At 44.8% G+C, this 17,520-nt stretch overlaps 2 protein-coding genes across 3 annotated transcripts; one reads left to right on the top strand and one right to left on the bottom strand.

Annotated features, from left to right (window-relative positions):
- Positions 1 to 3,081: 3,081 nt before the first annotated feature.
- On the top strand, positions 3,082 to 8,987 carry ccn6 (cellular communication network factor 6). Its single transcript, XM_031861816.1, has 5 exons — positions 3,082 to 3,132; positions 5,893 to 6,169; positions 7,440 to 7,676; positions 8,236 to 8,429; positions 8,524 to 8,987. Exons 1-5 carry the CDS (start codon positions 3,085 to 3,087, stop codon positions 8,803 to 8,805), a joined length of 1,038 nt encoding a protein of 345 aa, XP_031717676.1. The 5' UTR covers positions 3,082 to 3,084; the 3' UTR covers positions 8,806 to 8,987.
- Positions 7,216 to 17,250, bottom strand: tube1 (tubulin, epsilon 1). 2 transcript variants are annotated; one of them, XM_031861815.1, is made up of 13 exons: positions 17,086 to 17,250; positions 16,773 to 16,846; positions 15,924 to 15,976; positions 15,762 to 15,819; positions 15,411 to 15,526; positions 14,284 to 14,405; positions 13,820 to 14,007; positions 13,561 to 13,733; positions 12,329 to 12,469; positions 10,943 to 11,083; positions 9,775 to 9,949; positions 9,305 to 9,478; positions 7,216 to 8,855 (listed from the first exon to the last, which is right to left on the bottom strand). In XM_031861815.1, the coding sequence occupies exons 1-12, from the start codon at positions 17,108 to 17,110 to the stop codon at positions 9,320 to 9,322; spliced, it is 1,425 nt and encodes a 474-aa protein (XP_031717675.1). In that variant the 5' UTR covers positions 17,111 to 17,250; the 3' UTR covers positions 7,216 to 8,855; positions 9,305 to 9,319. The 2 variants fall into 2 exon arrangements, with proteins under 2 accessions (XP_031717675.1, XP_031717674.1); XM_031861814.1 differs by lacking the exon at positions 7,216 to 8,855 and having other exon boundaries at positions 8,961 to 9,478.
- Between the last annotated feature and the right edge of the window lie 270 nt (positions 17,251 to 17,520).

The raw sequence follows: 17,520 nt of genomic DNA, 5'->3' as shown, positions 1-17,520 counted from the left end.
TAAATATGTTCTGATATTTAATCAAAATAACATGAAACCAAATGATCCAATCCCATTGAGACATGTGCTTTCTTTGTGTGTTTCAAACTTTTCTTTAAATATATATATATAGGTCTTAATGTATGTCAAATCTTACACTGCGATAGATTTCGGTTTACAATTTGATTTTCCAGAGTGAAAGGCTCTCACGCCCCCGTGGAGGGAACGTGGAAACACAGCTGGAATACTCGACTAACAGACCAAGCAGGATGCAGAGTGCAAGATCAAACGAAGAGCATAACTGGGCTCTTTAAAAGTGGGACATTCGCCCTCAGGCACCACCTGCTAACACAAGGTGTTTTTTTTTGCTCATAGCACTGGTGTTACAGAGGTTGAAGGTTTTGCAGCAGCAGATTATAAAAGTATCAAGCAGGTCCAATGTAGTTTGAGACTATTGTAATTTAAAGTGTCATCCAGCCCATTGCGCTGTATGGGGTCCACTCAGTCATCACAGCTAGACCCAAACATCATACCCAATCTTGCAATGCAGAATTCTGCGGATACATTTTACAAGTATACTTAAAAGACACCAACAAATGCATGTAGAGCAGCACAACTATGGAGATACCCGCTGGTATAATAAACATTCCATTCTATTTTATCACCTTAAATCCAGCCCCAGAGACCCTCCAATCCAAAGCCTTCAAACCCAAGAGCTGAGCCCAGAAATAGTCCCCTATTTCAGTTGCTGCTGAGGCTAACTGTCCCCCCCCCCCCCCCCCCCTCCTCTCAGACACACTGTGCTCAGTTTCACAAAAACCCTGCTCTCCAAACACCAACCACAGAAAAACAAATTATAACGCAATGTAAAGAAATCTATTTGGAACGAGCGGATGAGAATGTCATCCAGCCCTAAAAAGAGATTGTAAATTAGCAAAAATATCTCTCTGCTGTCAGAGATAGAAAGCAGAGACAGATCCTAACCGAGTGCACGCTCTGTGTCCATAAACTGGCAAGTGAATTAGGAACAAACACAAATAAAATAATAGTACCCAAAAGAAAATTGAATATGGGGTCAGTGTTGGACAAAAAGGCTTCTTCCAACTACGTAAAACATTCAATGAAATCAGGAACAGTTGCTGCCCAATATGTATCAACACGCCAAAACCTACACATAACTCACTCATGTGTATATCAATCTTAGTGCTGTGTTAATATTCATATGGTACCGTTATTGTGTACTTTTGTATTTTAATGCTTTGGAAACACTGTTCTTGAAAATGTCATGCCAATAAAGCCCCTTTGAATTTGAGAGGGAATGCATTGTACAGACAGAAGTGTATTGTACATTTCTGCACACCACGGGGTAGTTGAATGTCGACATTTCTGAACCAAAAATACGATTCATTAATTCATGTGACATTTGCAGAAACGCACAATGCCACTGATAACTTTGTGAAGCGATTGGTTAGGTTGAGGAAACAAAACTACTTGTTGAAGGTTAAAAAAAGAGAAAAAGATCATGGTTCATTTGTGTTAAAAATAATAACGGAACTAGCATAAATAAATAACTGCATGGGTAAAATCGTACCCAGCACCCGGACCATCAGCACTGGCGGCCTTCAGGGATGTGTGCTCTCCCTACTGCTCTTCTCCCTCTACACCAACGACTGCTCACAGACGACACAACGGTCATCGGCCTCATCAGGGACGGTGATGAGTCTGCGTACAGACGGGAGGTTGAACAGCTGGTCCTCTGGTGTGGTCAGAACAATCTGGAGCTCAACCCCCTCCTATACTGCCCCTCATCACCATACTGAACATCCGGTCCTTCACCGCAAAAATCCAGTCTGTTCTCTGCTCCTCCATCACTGTGTGGTTTGGATCGGCCACTAAACGGGACAGGGACAGACTACAAGGGACGGTCAGGACTACAGAGAAAATGATTGGTGCCAGCCCTCCATCCAGGACTAGTACACCCCCAGAGTCAGGAAACATCACTGCAGACCCTTCACACCCTGGACACTACCTGTTTGGAAGGCGCCACAGAACACTGTAATCAAAACAACCAGACACAAGAACCGTTTGTTCCCAAAGCCTTTTCACTCTGATGGACACTTAACATCAGTCGCATAGTGTCAGGAACAATCCCTGTGCAATGACTCTGTACCACTAAACATCCAATGTACCTGTAAATTATATATTCTACAGTTTCTTTTAACATGAAGGCCAAATACCATCACTTCCAATAGAAATCTAATCACGCCATGTATACCGTCATATCCACTTACATGTGACATTAATACTTCCATATTTATTCCAGCACACTTTGTACTCGGTGCCACTGCACTATTGTCTCAAATATCAGTATCCGCCTCACACATCCTGTATTGGTTGGACTCTTATGGCTGGGAGTACAGGCAGTTGTAATAGCAGGTATAGCAGTTGTAAAAACAGAGAAGTAAGCAGGTTTTATTCTGGTCCGTCCATGTGACCTCCCAGAGGGGCGTTGGCTGTACGTGGACGGAGGTGGAGGGCTGGCTCTGAGAGGGACCTCTTTACTCAGTGTAAATAATAATGGAATGTGAACTCAAATACATGTCTGTGCGCATTAAGTGGGGCCATACAGCTTCGGAACCACATTAAACAAACAACACACAGTGACTGCATTCACATATCCCAACCGGACCCGTTTTTGTCCATTACAGAATGAACCAGACAGCACGTTCTTTACCGAGCGCCATGTAGCGGCCTGTCACACATGGTTCTGCAGATTTAACGGTTAGTTTCACCCAGGTAAATGTGCGCGAGGTTTGGCAGACTAAGAATAAACAAGTGGGCGGGACTTGAAGGTCCTGGAGTGGCCCGGCAGTTATGAAGACAAATATTTCCCCTCTGGATCAGTAAGGCGGGGGGAAAAGGTGCGTTTGGAGAGGACACAGAGGGCTGCTTTGTCCCCCTTCTCAGACAGGTCAGAACTCCCAATCTCTACCCCCCCCCCTTATTCCTCTATCCCTCTGCCAGTCTTCCTCCCTAAATCCCACCTTCCAGCTCCCCTCGTCCCCCTGCGCCCTCCTGCAGCTCACAGACCTTCTCACTTAAGAGATGCTATCGCTTCCCTGCCGTTACCTCCTGCTCATCCTTGCTCAACAGGTAAGAAGAGCATTCTCTTCTTTTTTATTTTCCTTTCTATTCTGACTCTATAGACAGTCTGAGGTTTTTGATTGGACAACACTTGAGGGCAAAACAACAACAGATGCTTTGGTTTTCTCAGTAGCAGGGCACCATCTGAATTTGCCTTTTCATAATTTGACTCTTGGAATATATCTATTTGGATAAATATTCTGAAATAATAATCAGCTGGCCATTTACAAGTATATTTGTATTCTCAATTTTATTGGGCTCAGAGTTGGTCCTCCTTTCACAGAGAGTAGAAAACGGGAGCGAAGTCTGAGGTCTTTGTATTTAAAGCTCCCGTGGACCCATTTTCACACCATGAAATGAGCTCATTCAGTAAACCTGGCAGACAGGCTTCAGATTTTTGGCATAGCCCTCAGTGACCCTTGAGCAGCAGTCGGGGGAATTGGAGCACAAGTGGCACCACGCAGAGATTGCATCATAGCAAATACCAAGCAGTTGTATAGGCCCGCACACTAAAATATTTATAAGCTGTTGGGCTGTCACCGCTCCGAGCCATCTGTAGTCTTTTACATTTGAAATGCCTTCTTCCTCGATGTGCAGTTAGGTTGAAGGCTTTAAAACATGGCTGTGTGACCATAATAGGAAAAATGCTCAAATTCATAGCTACAAAAGAGCGTCACATCATTTGAGGTGGCAGTGAAAAGGAAGAAGTTGAGATTGTAACCGATTGGGCTTAAAAGACCAGTGTGTAGGGTTAGGCGTCATCTAGTGGTGAGTTGGCAGATTGCAACCAACCGAAGCTTCTCCAGTGTGCCACGCGTGCATGTGAACTATGGTGGCCGACGCAAAAAATGTGGAAACTGGATTGGCCCTATTTAGAGCCAGTGTTTGGTTTGTCCGTTCTGGGCTACTGTAGACACATGGCTCTGTGAAGAAGTGCTGACGAAAACACGATTCTTATTTTGAGATGAATTAATGAGATCATTAATATATTCCTGTTAATATATTACCCTAAATGCAACACACTGCCCCTTTAAAATGTATGTTTGCATTTTAAAGGGAACTTTTCTCTTTTTTTTCCCTTTTTGAATTCTTGTAATCGACAGTAAAGAGCTAAAATAAATATGCGAGGCGAGTTAGATAAACCTCATGAAATCCCACAACAGCTAACAATCCCATCATGCAATACGTTACATTTCATAGGTGCGAAAATGTACACCTTCAACAGTCAGTGATGATGCAAAATGATGGTTAGAATGAGCCGTTTGTATCTACATACGGAACTCCGGGTCCTTTTGACGGAGCCGGCCGCCATGTTTCTACAGTAGCCCAGAATGGACAAACCAAACACTGGCTCTAGAGAGGGACATTCGCATGCTAACTCCTACACACTGGCCCTTTAAAAAAGGCTCAGAAACTCTGTTAACAGCTGGGCACTGTAGTTTTTAGGTCAAACAAAAGTGAATAGTCCATTTTTTGGGGACTATTTTCAGCAGCGGATTAATCCACATTCAGTGTTCTAGTGAGTATTTAGGACAGCGGGACTGTGCATGAGGCACTGATGTCAAAGAGGCATGAAGCAGGCAAATATTTCTCCAAAGTTTCCTGAGGCAACTTTGACACAGAATGTAAATTTAGCTTTTCCACCTTTTAGTTTCATCAGTGGGACCTTTAGCCATCCGTACAAATCTCTTGTATACAACCAACATGCATGAATTCAGTCAGAGGAATGATAGAAAATGGCAATCTGATATGGCCTTTTGGTGACTGAGCTAGTTATTCTTTCGTAGTCTTGATTGAAACCTTCTGTTGTGTTTTGTTTTTTCGTAGTTGATGATCAGCCTCTTTGACTTCAAGACTTATGTTAAACCTCAATACCTAACGGCTGGCTCAGTACCTGTTCTCTATCTGACTCGTGGTGAGACACCACAGGCTCTCACTGTTAGGAACGCGGTAACGAACACCCACAGAACACGAGAGAGAGATTGGATTTTCTTCAGCTCATGCTGATTTATTTGCATCAAAAAGAGTACATGTAACGCGAGCTGTCCGGATTCAACTTCACAATAGCACTGTACACTACTTTATACCCCAAGCCCCCACCCCCCCTCCTCTGAACTCTCACCTAGACAAGTTACACGGTGTACCTCGAACAAGTTATAACACAAGTTGTTTTTTAATAAACCAGTCTTGCCCTACTGGTTTAACTCCCCCCCCCCCCCCCCCCTCTTACCTTTACTAGACTCCCTGTCTCAGTGACGTGAATAACATATGACAATGATACCGGCCATTGTCACAGTATGAATGTGAATATAAATGGATACATTTCAAATGAAGGATGATTGATTTTACACAAATATATATTTCAAGACAAAAATACATTTTTCTCCCACAGACACAAACTAGAAGTAACTTGTAGGCTCTCTCTCTCTCTCTCTCTCTCTCTCTGGAAAAGTAAGAACATCTCGTATGAGAGGGTATTTTATGACTGTGGTGGCCCGTTACAGATTCTGCAGTTCAAACAAACTACCTCACACGTGGCATTTTCTGACCGACCTCGTCATACTTTTTCTAACGTAGCTAACCATGCAGCTGTCCATGGGATTATAGACAGGTACTGAGTTAACACTGCAAAGGTGTTACTGTTTTCCATTCAAAAAGATGCCTTTGAGGTGCGAGGGTGTGCTGAGTAAAAGTGTTACGAACATCAAACACAGCTCCAGTAAACAAATGGTGAGCTAAAGCTGATGGATCTCTGCCCTCCTCCCCCAGTGCTTCAGCTGGGCTCAGAACAATGGGCAGCTGACTCCTCGAGACGGGCGGGCCGCGGCCGAGAGGCGGCAGTTCTGCCAGTGGCCCTGCAAGTGTCGGCAGAGACCCCACTGCGCCCCGGGGGTGAGCTCCGTCCTGGACGGGTGCGGCTGCTGCAAGAGCTGCGCGAGGCAGATCGGAGAGCCGTGCAACGAGAGGGACGTCTGCGACCCGCACAAGAACATGTACTGTGACTTCTCAGCTGACCGGCCCAGATACGAGGTCGGAGTGTGTGCATGTGAGTGGCTTTCATCTTCGTCATGGAGGGAATGAATACTAGAAACGTGCATCCGATATACTGAGATAACAGCTGTAGCCTAATTAAAGTTGCAGACCTCTAGTAGCTACGGAGCTGTTTTTATATGAGCCGGGCCCAACGAATCAATTATTTTGTCCTAAAAAGATGTAAGTAAGCCGGCTCAGCCAGCAGAAGTCTTGGACGTGCACAGTCTCAACCTGCTTAGCTGGACAAAAATAGAAAAAGAGTTTTTTTCAGCATAACCACTCAGTGAGCAGCTCCAATAGGAATGAATGGGCCGCTATCTTTGAAGGCATCTCTCCTTAATACAGCCATGGTCTACACCGAACATCCAGTCCCCAAAATGTAAGCCAATGCGGAAGTGCCAAAAACTGCCGTTCCTCAAATGGCCACTTCTTCAAAGTCGAGTCAATCCCCATAGACTGCAATGTTAAAATGCCCAATTTAACAGCAGAAATAAACATGTTTACAGCCCGGTCTCTATAGCTAATATCCCTGTTCCTGTCAACTGTACGTGGAGTATATCTTTACACAACTCAGCCGTTTAAATTGACTCAAGGCTTAAAGTTATGCATAATTAAGGGCGTGGACGCTTTGAGTGACCACTGTGATGTTCAGCATTCAGTCGTACTAGACACTCCCACATTTTGTCTTAAGCCTGTTTTTCACGAGACAAAATTAGCTTCCCAATTAATATCACAGTTAACGGGAACTACAGATGCATCTTGCTCCCCAAGCTAGCTAGCTAGCTACCTGGCCCTGCCTCGCTCCCAATATCATCACTTCTGGTTCCAAAAAACTAAGATGGTGACGGCCAAAAATGCCAAACTCGAGGCTTCTAAATGGAAGTCCACAAACCACTGAGTGACATCACGACTACGTCCCCTTCTTGTATAGTCTATGCACCATGAGCGTTTCAGGCATGTTTTAAAGTTTCACGAGCATCTGATGGAACACACACACATTGTAATCAATAAAGCTGCCGACACAGCTAACGTTTCTGCTACGAATGTACCTGCAATCAACGTATTAATTAATGTATACACATTGCCAAACTTTTATTGTATGAATGAGTACATTTTTGTAAATACATTAATGCCAGATTGTATTTTTTAATATTTAGTTTGTCAACATAATTGTGTGACCAAATAAAAGTTATGTACAAATCTCACACATTTTAGATTCCCATTAACGTCATGAAGAGAGTTGCGCTGCCTGAGCTGTGACATGTTTCCCCTCACTCTGTCAGACCTGATGGCAGTAGGCTGCGACCTGAATGGGGCCCACTATGAGAACGGAGAAGGATTCCAGCCCAGCCCCCTCTATAAGTGCACTTGTATTGCTGGAGCCATCGGCTGCACCCCCGCTTTCATCCAGAAGCCTGCTGCTCTCCTGGGCCCCGCGCCGCTGATGGGCAGCATGCCAGCCGGCCTTCGCAGTGGCCAGAGCCCGAAGAAGCACCAGCAGGACACGACCTACATGTCAGGTGTGTGTTTATGGAGCAAACCTGTGCACAAGCGTCTGGCCTGGAATGCTAATTGCTGTCTGAGTTAGCTGGTTGGGGGGGAAAGGGGAGTGTGCGTGTCATTGCTAAACAGAAAGATGGATGGTTCCAGTTATGAGCAGCACGAGGGACGACTGCCTGTTTTTATTAAAAGCACAGTACATTCTACTTTGATGTACCAGTCATTGGTTTGCATGAAACTCTTGCAGAAACATATCTATATCATGACCTGTCGTGGAAACAAACATTTCATTTCTCACTGGATGAACAGAGCACATTGTTTAGATTTAAAATCTAAGAGCTGACATACTCACAAGGAAACAGAAATACAGTTTCAGTTCTGCTAAATGCCCCTTTCTACTCTACTCATTCTTCTTAACTCGTGTACAGTAAGCACAGCTCTAAAGGAATTTAAAGTTTTGGTGAATTTCCTTGGAGGGTTAGGTATGTGGGGCCTATGCACTGCTTGGCAGTACGGTGGCACATAGTTCTTTGCACGGGGTGTTGCTGACACAGTGCCCTTTAACTGTAAAACTGAAAGCTTACAGGGATCCTCCTTTAGCCTGGAAGAAGAACTGTCTGATCCAGACCACGCCCTGGAGCCCCTGCTCCAAAACCTGCGGCCTGGGCATCTCGGTGCGCGTCGACAACGACAACGGCAAGTGCGAGATGAGGAAGGACCAACGCCTGTGTCTGCTGCGGCCGTGTGAGAAGAGCGTGATGAGGAGTGTTAAGGTGACAAGTTTGTCAAAATTCTATTGAAGTGTTGATTTATTAGAGATCCTCCAAAAAATATACACAAACAAAATTCGCTGTTTTCTCCTCTCAGATGCCAAAGGGAAAGACGTGCCGGCCTAAGTTCCAAGCGAAGAAAGCGGAGAAGCTGACGCTCTCGGGCTGCACCAGCACCAAGAAGTTCAAGCCCACGTACTGTGGCGTCTGTACGGACAAGCACTGCTGTGTCCCCAACAAGTCGAGCATGATCAAAGTCAACTTCACGTGCAAGGCGGGCTCCAACACACAGTGGAAGATGCAGTGGATCACGTCCTGCGTGTGCCAGAGGAAGTGCACCGATCCAGACGACATGTTCTCTGACCTGCGGTTACTCTGACGGATCCAACCGAGACACAGGCGCTGGGACGTGATCCCTGCTGTGGCGGACTAAGGACAGAAACATATGCATACTCTGGTCATTAAGTTAGAAAAAACAACCTCTTTTCGTAAGGAACGAGTGGCTGGGATCATTGAATAGATGAAGACTTCTACTTATGATAAAAGCTTTTATGAGCCCTATCTTCAGGACATGCATGTGCAATAAGAACAAGGAATCTGGCCAGCGCCTGTAGCTGTAACAGCAGATGCTGACATATTAACAGAACCTCATAATACTACGGTCAGGGAGCCAAGAAATGGCAAATCAGGTTACACAGATTGAGTTGTTGTTGTTCCTTGTGTTACATTTTAAATCGGGTCATGAATCAGACAATATTGATAAATAACTTATAAAGGTATGTACAAAAGATTTGGTTATGTGAAGTCCTTATTGAAAACACAATCTCTGCCGTAGAAGGAGACAGACACAGAGGCTGATCAGCTACACAGAGATTTACAACAGAGCGGAAGCTTCAGCTGGCGATGCCGAGTCTGGGTGCGTCGGGCACGAGTCTCCCCTTGGTGGCATCCAGATGGTGGTACTCTTCAATCAGCGAGCTCAGTGAGCCCACAGCCTCCGAGAAGAAGCTCTGCTCCATCCCGTCCACATGCAGGTAGTGGTGGAGGTGAGCCTGGAAAAGACATAGAGGGCGTGCCGGTCACTTATGAAGTCTGAGAAAACTATTTCAATCGGACTTAAGATTCCTCTTAACTCATTTCATTTACATATCCAAAACAAATGTCCACCGCAAGAAGCTACAGTATCGTCAAACTGTCCAAAAACCCCAGAAGGTATTCTATGATAAAAACTAGTGATCCACACATTTAACAAGATGCATCGAGAAAACATTTGATGGTTTGATGTATAAGTGACACATTACTTGGATGAAACTTATGTTGGTCTAAAAAACATACAATGACTTTGCACCTTCTTCCTGTAGAGCTTGGTGAAACGTTCCCTCAGCTCCATGAAGGTGAGCTTCACACAGGTGTTGTTGGCCAGGGCCAGCAGGGAGTGGGCGTGACCCACAGGAGGCACCGAACACAGGCCCGTCTTCCAGCCCTCCTGGTTCCACGAGACAAAGGGCAGCGAAGGCTTCAGTCTAGAGCAGGGACGAGAACGACCCGTCAAACGCAAGGAAAGGGCTGCAGTGCTCATGGAGCACCTACGGGCATTTTACAATGATCCAAATGTCTTTAACCTATGATGGTGTATTAGGGCCATTGTAAGTAAAACAAATTATAAAATAAAATTTCAGGGGAAGGGGTTAATATTCTAAGAATAATTTTCATGAGAAAAATACATGGATATTCTGTGAGATGTAAGTGGTCATTTTACAAGGAATAAAAACCTCACAAATTTACGAGAAAAGATTATAAAGCCATAAAGTTGCAAGAAATAAAAATTGAAATTCTCTTGAGATTAAAATCAGAAGTTCACAAGAAAAAAAAATCTTGAAAAAATGTCTTTATTTTTTTTACCCGAATCACCTAGTTGATCATTAGGTTAGTTAAATGAGTTTCCTCAATTCCAAGTTGACGTCTTCAAATGTCTTGTTATGTCAAACCAGCCGTCCAAAACTCAAAGGGATTCTGTTGATGATTTTAAATAGAGAAAAGCAGCAACTCTTCATCTTTGAGCAGCTTGAACCATGTTTGGCACTTCTGCTTGATAAAACGGTTCACCGGTCAACACCTCCTTTGTTGGTGTTTAGTTTCGTCAACACTTCCAAAGTTTATGGTAAAAACCTCCAGTTTTTATTTGTTCTATGAACGAAATTTAATTTAAAAAGGGACCAATAAACAGTAAATTATGCTGCAGTATGTCCAGTTTAATGTGTGCCCTTAAGAGTCTTTTGGTGGGGTATCATTTCTTCTTATAGAAGTATACTTTCTGCCCCCCCCTTCTGTTTCAGATTCCCTCGACAACACGCCACATGAAAAACAAGGCCTGCGGGGGGAGAGCTGAGGGGAGAGGGGAGGGGGCTGCTGAATGGACCAGTCATGAATCACCGCTGCCGGTGCTGAATGGGGGCACTATTTAGAGCCCATCAGGATTGGTGCAGTGGGGGTGGGGGGGCGGCGGCTGCTCTGACCTCTCGATGTTCCTGCGGACGTCAGACACCTGCACGTTGCCCCGGACCATGAGGGCGCAGGCCAGGTAGAGGCTGCGCCTCGGGTCGGCTCGGATCAGCTGGTGGTCTTTGCTGAAGGCATCGCTGAACATCTGATCCAGTCTAGAGGGGCACGGTTAGAGGAGACAGGAAACCAAACATGACAAACGCTATACTTCCACATAACACAGCCTTTGTGCTTTAAATCACTGCATTTTCAATTCGGTTGTATTTCACGGAAATCTTTCGCCCTCATATTGTCGAAACAGAGCAGCTTCTGTTGGTAGCGAGCTTTAAACACGCTGTCTACAAAGCTCCACACAGGAGGACAGAAACTAGCATGACAGTAAATGGCAGCAAAGCGCAGGTAAGACTTTCCCACGGAGCTGAAATAAAACAACCGAAATTGGATAAATAAAATATTTTGTTTATTTCTTTCAAGGAGAGGCGGGTGGTTTCCGTTGGGGGGGAAACAGAAACACCAGTCTCTATTTACTGGTTATAGTGGGTGAAAGGTGGAGGAGGGATTTCAGGTACACTGGAGTTAGACTCGGGGCCAAAGGGGGCAATATTTGTACCTTTGTGTCCAGGCAAGTTCTGCTGAGCATACAAGATATTTTTAAGCAACACCCTGATCTGCATTCATACATACATTCCCCTCCCCGCCCTGTGCAAATTTAAAATATGTTTTCATATAACTTCTGAAGACATAATATATCACATAATTAATACAAACATCTTAAAAAGGGAACAAAATGAGTTATCGAAGTTTTGCTTTTGTAAGTATTAAGAGGTTTGTCTATCCAGTGTATTGAACATCAGTTTAATCATTTATTATTTTGTTTTAATTTATTTGCCACAACAATATACATATTGGTAACAAAAATAAAATTGCTATTATAATATATATATATAATAAATATCTGTGAGCGTGAGCTACTCTCTGTTTAAAGCCAGAAACCAGAGAAGTCGGTCTCTGTTATTCAGTGTAAAGTCTGGAGCTGCTCCAGAGACAAAGAGCTTTATTCTATTGTATTGATCTCAGTTGTGAAGGACAGAATGTACATGTGATATCAAAAGATTGAGAGAGTTGTTCATGTTTACTAATATTTGTGGACTGTCTTAGACCAAAGGAATCAGATCTATAAAAATGGGGGTAGTTCCCCTTTAAGTCTACAGTACCAGCACTGTTTCAAATGGCATTCTACACACTCCCGATCAGTGAGAGGGAGGGGGGGGTGCCTTCTCATTCATCACTACCGTCAACATGTGTGTGTGTGTGTGGTGTGTGTGTGTGTCTCAATACCCGGGATTCAAAGAAACAACTGTGAGGTAGAAAATAGCCGCAGTGACAGCCAGAGAGCAGACCTTCTGGTGGGGACACTGACATCGGCCAGCGTGTACAGAGGGGTGAGGCTGGGCACCAGGTAGTGCAGCCGAGGGAAGGGCACCAGGTTCATGGCGATCTCGTTCAGGTCCATGTTGAGGGATCCGTCGAAACGAGCCGAGCTGGAACAAAGAAAACTTAGGGCGAGGCATACAGCAACAAGTGATTTAGCAGGAAAAGACGTTTTCTCTCTCTTTACATTACAGTCATTTAGCAGAGGCTTTTATCCAAAGCGACTTACGATTCAGTCTATCACATTCATACACCTACGGGAGCAATTTTGGGGTTAAGTGTCTTGCTCAAGGACACATCAACATGCGACTAGCGGAGCCGGGGTTCGAACCGCCGACCCTCTGATTGAAAGACGGCCCTGCTATCCACTTAGCCACAATCGCCCACAATCACTCTCTCCCTCTCCCTCTCTCCCTCCTGGTGGAGGAGGTAGGTCGGTTCTCTTTTCTTTGGCGACACCTGGAAGCTGCCCGACATCCTCCCGATTCCATTTCTTTCATATGCGTTTTACATTTCCGCCATGCTGATTGTCTAGGCTGTCGTTTTATTACGTTGGTTATTGCGTTTACACAACATCTATTTCCTGTCTGTCCATCCAGCAGTGATGGAGTAATGCATAATGGATGAGAGACAATTCGCTCCGCCAGACCCGCAAACCACCAACTTTATGCATTATAGTAGCACAATTGTTAGGACGGAGGTCTGAGAACTGCTGCTTGCAGTGTGTGTGTGTGCGCGCGCGTGTGTGTCTCTGATTGAGCGAGAGCAACAGAAAGAGGGGGAGAAAATGTGGACCATAGCAAGCTTCTTTGTCACTTTTTTGACCTGCCCGCTCAAACTTGCAATCTTTTCTAGTAAGCTTCCATTAGAGAGTTTTTGGGGTTGTTTTTCCTCATCAGAATCAAGTATCCAAGGACAGAGGGTGTCGATACTGATATTTGGGGTGTATAAATAAATAGACTTAATACTACAGGACAAAATACAGTCTGAAAGCTACAGGTGGGTGCCCGATTGAAGAGACAAAAAAAGAACTACACGAGGAAACAAAACAAAGGCGGATGCTTCCATACAGGAGACAAGGGTCCAGTGAGTGGTTTGATGTGCTCAAAAAAAATGAATCATACGTTGTGGCTTTCACAGTCTCCAGATCTAGTGGTGAAAGAAACACTCGTCTGTGTGTGAGCAAACAGAAATACTATACCTGGTGATGTTGAGCAACAGGTTAGCCACGATATTATTCATGGCATCGAAGGGCTTCTCTGCCCCGCTGAGCCCGCCCTGCCCGGAGATGACGGCGCTGTCTCTCTTGATGGCCGACCCCGGCCTCCCACCGTGAGACATCTGTCTGATCTTGTTCACAATGTCCACCAACGACTGGAGGAGGAGAACAAATGCTCGTCGGCTGTCAACGTGTGCATATGGCAGAGATTCTTGCAGAAAGAGGAGAATAAAAAACACACTTGGTTTTCGACGGGCAGGACACAGTCGGCGTGCTCCGTGAGCTCCCTCATGGCCAGGACGCTGTTGTAGGGGGAGGTGACGACGTCGTCCTCTGCGGACGGATAGATGGAGGAGACGATGCGACACACCTCGGGGAACTCCTCCTCCAGCAGGCTCAGCACCCTGGTCCCCAGGCCGGAGCCCGTACCTCACATTCAACATCGGTGCATTAACTGTCTGCTGTAGCCCGTCTTCCTCAGTGTCACGTTCACCAGAAACTTGGTTTCTGTTAATAGTGTGGAATACTGTAGAAGCCTGATTTTCCCAGCTTAACTTCCTCCGGAGAAAGCACATTTTTTAGGCACGTAAACATACACCGAGGTATGTGTAAAACAGAAGACGTGTCAGTCCAAATGCTTTGACATACACGCACAAAATACAAGACTAATAAAATCAGGAAGCGGTCAAACTGTCCCCGTCTTACCTCCTCCCATAGAGTGAATGAGAAAGAAGCACTGCAGACAGTCGCAGTGTTCCGCTGCCTTCCTCAGCTTGTCCACTATCTGCTCCCTGTAGGCTGAGCCATACGTCAGGTATCCGACTGCCCTGGAGAGAAAGAAGGAGAAGTATTTTAATGCAAAGTTGTAAAACAATGTTTTGGTTTCATGAAGCAAGAATGGGCTGTTCAACTCATAAGTACTATGTATAAATGAACTTTTGCTTCCAGAATGGTAGATTCATTTTCTAATTTGGGTCGAATACTGAAAACATATTTTCCACTTTTGTAAACTTCGCAAGCGGTTGGAAAAAAAAAAAAAAAAAAAGAATGTGGCAATAGACAGTCTCTGGTGCAGCAGTGAGTGAGTCTGTCTGACAGAGAAACACAAAGTGGAGACTACAAACATTATATGTTCACACACTCTTTGTGGTATTTGCTGGATGTTCCAAAGATTGACAGATATTCCAACGGTTTGTTATGGCTGGTGACACCCCAGAAAAAAATATATATGTTCGAAGATGCAACCAATTATTGTAAGAATTTAAAGGGGGGGGGGGGGGGGGGGGGGGGGGGGGGGGAGGGGGACGGGCGGGGGTAGTCGACATGCTGTGAGAATCACAGCTCTAAAATAACTCAAACACGTGTCTCTCTGTGAACTGCCTTTTAACATGCTGCAAAATCCACTCCGGGTGTTTCAACTGTTCTGCATAAGAGGCATTGCTTCTTTTTAACAATGGCTGTCAGGCTAAAACCTCCAGAGGGGGTATTAGCACTGGCCCTGTCAGGAAGCACAGCTGACCTTTCCTCCTAATTATGCTCTGTAGGCTTGAGCAAATGGGGGAAAGAAAACTAGAGCCACTTGTTGAGACTACTACGCTTGTCTGGAATTTGAAATGTAGCGTCTGTGTAATACAGCAGGTTTTTATGATTTCAATTCATATTTAGAACTTTAAGAAAACAACTCTGGCAATCCAGCTTCATCGACTCAATCCCTGAACACAACTCTCTGTGGTTTAACCGCTTGTGAAACAGGTAAAATGATGGTTCGTAACAGTTGCTGCCGGCCACATGAGCCCGTGTGCAGACGGCCCCATTGCTCGTCTGTCTCTCACCAGTTGTTGCCTGAACCCGACACGTCCGTGAGGAGCTGGGTGCTGTCGAACACTTCTCTCAATGGGCCCTGCAGGATCTCGTTGACCACACCCTCCTCCATGTCCACCAGCACCGCCTGTGGATTCAAATATGCGAGTATGAGGCCAGCACAAATTTTTTCGTTGCCTTTGACAGCCCGCCATCATTCCTCAACTCCTCTTTGTAACCTTAACCAATGGATGCCTCACCTGAAAGGCAGAATCCAACCCTGACCTCGGCCTCCGACTCTAAAATAAGCTGTTACCCCCTGTGAAGACCAGGGGATGAAAGCTGTTCTCACGCCGTTTTCTAATTAAGGAGCAAAAACTTACCCTGGCCTTCAGATGCTGGATCCTCCCACCAACAGCACAGGCTCCCCCATCCCTCTCCCTGGAGGAAGAAACCAAACATAACAGGGCTACATTTGGACCGCTGCACGGAGGCTAATGTCTCAACCCATTTAGCCGTTACTCAGTGAAAGAAGGTGGGATTACCTTGAGTCCACGTTTCGGAAAAAGCTACCCAGTGCCTCATCATACAATCCTTTCTGAATATGAGGGGGAACAAATAGGATGTTAGTGATGTCGTTACAGGTCGTGGTAGGCGATCAACATGTCTGTTTGATGAGTGAAGGACACAACAACAATGTTTATGCATAGCCTGTGTATTTGCGTGTGTGCTAGAGGTGTAAACATTTCTCAATATAAATTTAAATTCAAAGGCTGCTTTATGGGAATTAAATATATGTTAACTGATTAATCGATTTATTGTCGGTCTATACAATTTCAGACAATTGCTTATCACAGTCGAGATCCTCGACTGGGACGTGTCGTAGTGTCCCTGAGCAAGACACTGAACCTCAGGCTCCCCGGGCGCCTGTCATTGGCAGCCCACTGCTCCCTATATACAGGGATGGGTCAAATGCAGAAGTCAAATTTCGTGTATGTGTATATGTATATGACAATAAAAAGGGTTTCTAGGGTTTCAATTCTCAGCAAGGAAAGGAGGATCTCATGCACATAAAAGTATTACCATATGATATATTACTGTATGCTCTACTACTAATGCAGTCTTTTTTCATTGTATACATTTTCACTTACAGTAACCAGAGAAGCACAGTTGTAAGTAAGTACGTGAATTTATCATTGCTCCATTCTACTGAAGAATCCCAGTTAAAAAATATGTAACTCATGCATCATTATTGTTTAATGACATGTCAAAATGTCTGTTGTGAAGAAGAAGAAACAAGCCTATTGTGAGCTAATGTAAGATGAGAGTGAGGTTGTGTTTGACTTGAATGATGGTTAAGTGCCTTTTCCGTATCGCAAGTGTGTGTTACTTACTTTATTGACGTGGGCGTGTTCTCGCAGAGCGAGGTCCCAGAACCTGCAGCCGACCTGGTTTCCACACTGTCCAACTGAAGAACACCAATTCAGAGTGTAGTTAGCACATGCTGGGGGAAATGTTTCCGCGTGCCAACCGTCCGTTAACTCAGCGGTAGGGTTAACCAACTTAACGAGCTCAGAACTTATGATGAAGTTATGACCGTTCCGCTAATAGCGAGGCTACAGTACCTACAAAGCAAATGACGGCTAAGCTAGCTGTTAGCTCGTGTCTGGATGCTAACGTCATCCAGACACCCGGGTTGTAACTCACCTTGGACAACGACTGACTGTGTCATGGCAGCAGCAGCACGCAGAGCCCTTTCTAACGCGGGGCTAAGGCATAGTTAATGTTAACTTTATTCAATAACTGTCCATTAAGACGACTTTTAGAGAAGACTTTTGAACGCTTCTCGTCTCGCGCCTCCACTGTGTTTGGTCGAGGGCTGATGACGTTTTACCATGGAAACGACGTATTTGGCAATGCAGAGCGTAAACTGCAGCTTGCAATTCATATTCATTCATCACTTATCTCTTTGGCTCATGAATATTTAAATCATTAATATGTATTTTTTTATATATCAATTAAGTCTCCGTCTCCTACACATGGCAGACTTTTATTCAAAACTATTTTGAAGTAGTTTTGCTACTTTCTTTTCCACATACTTAATACATTTATGGATGAACAAACTACCTAAAAAAAATAATA

Source organism: Anarrhichthys ocellatus, unplaced genomic scaffold, assembly GCF_004355925.1.
Source record: "Anarrhichthys ocellatus isolate YVR2014 unplaced genomic scaffold, GSC_Weel_1.0 scaffold25, whole genome shotgun sequence".
In the NCBI taxonomy this organism is placed as follows: Eukaryota; Metazoa; Chordata; class Actinopteri; order Perciformes; family Anarhichadidae; genus Anarrhichthys; species Anarrhichthys ocellatus.
This window is presented reverse-complemented; position numbering and strand designations above follow the sequence as displayed.

Bases quoted from the DNA above. Each gene is read 5' to 3' on its own strand.
- tube1 (XM_031861815.1), bottom strand. From the start codon at position 17,110: ATGACACAGTCAGTCGTTGTCCAAG. The intron at 15,820-15,923 runs GTAATCCCACCT...TTCTTCCTCCAG, and splicing joins TTCCGAAACGTGGACTCAAG to GGAGAGGGATGGGGGAGCCT. The intron at 13,734-13,819 runs GTGTGTTTTTTA...CTCCTCCTCCAG, and splicing joins TCCTGCCCGTCGAAAACCAA to TCGTTGGTGGACATTGTGAA.
- ccn6 (XM_031861816.1), top strand. From the start codon at position 3,085: ATGCTATCGCTTCCCTGCCGTTACCTCCTGCTCATCCTTGCTCAACAG. The intron at 3,133-5,892 runs GTAAGAAGAGCA...CTCCTCCCCCAG, and splicing joins TGCTCATCCTTGCTCAACAG to TGCTTCAGCTGGGCTCAGAA. The intron at 7,677-8,235 runs GTGTGTGTTTAT...TAAAACTGAAAG, and splicing joins GGACACGACCTACATGTCAG to CTTACAGGGATCCTCCTTTA.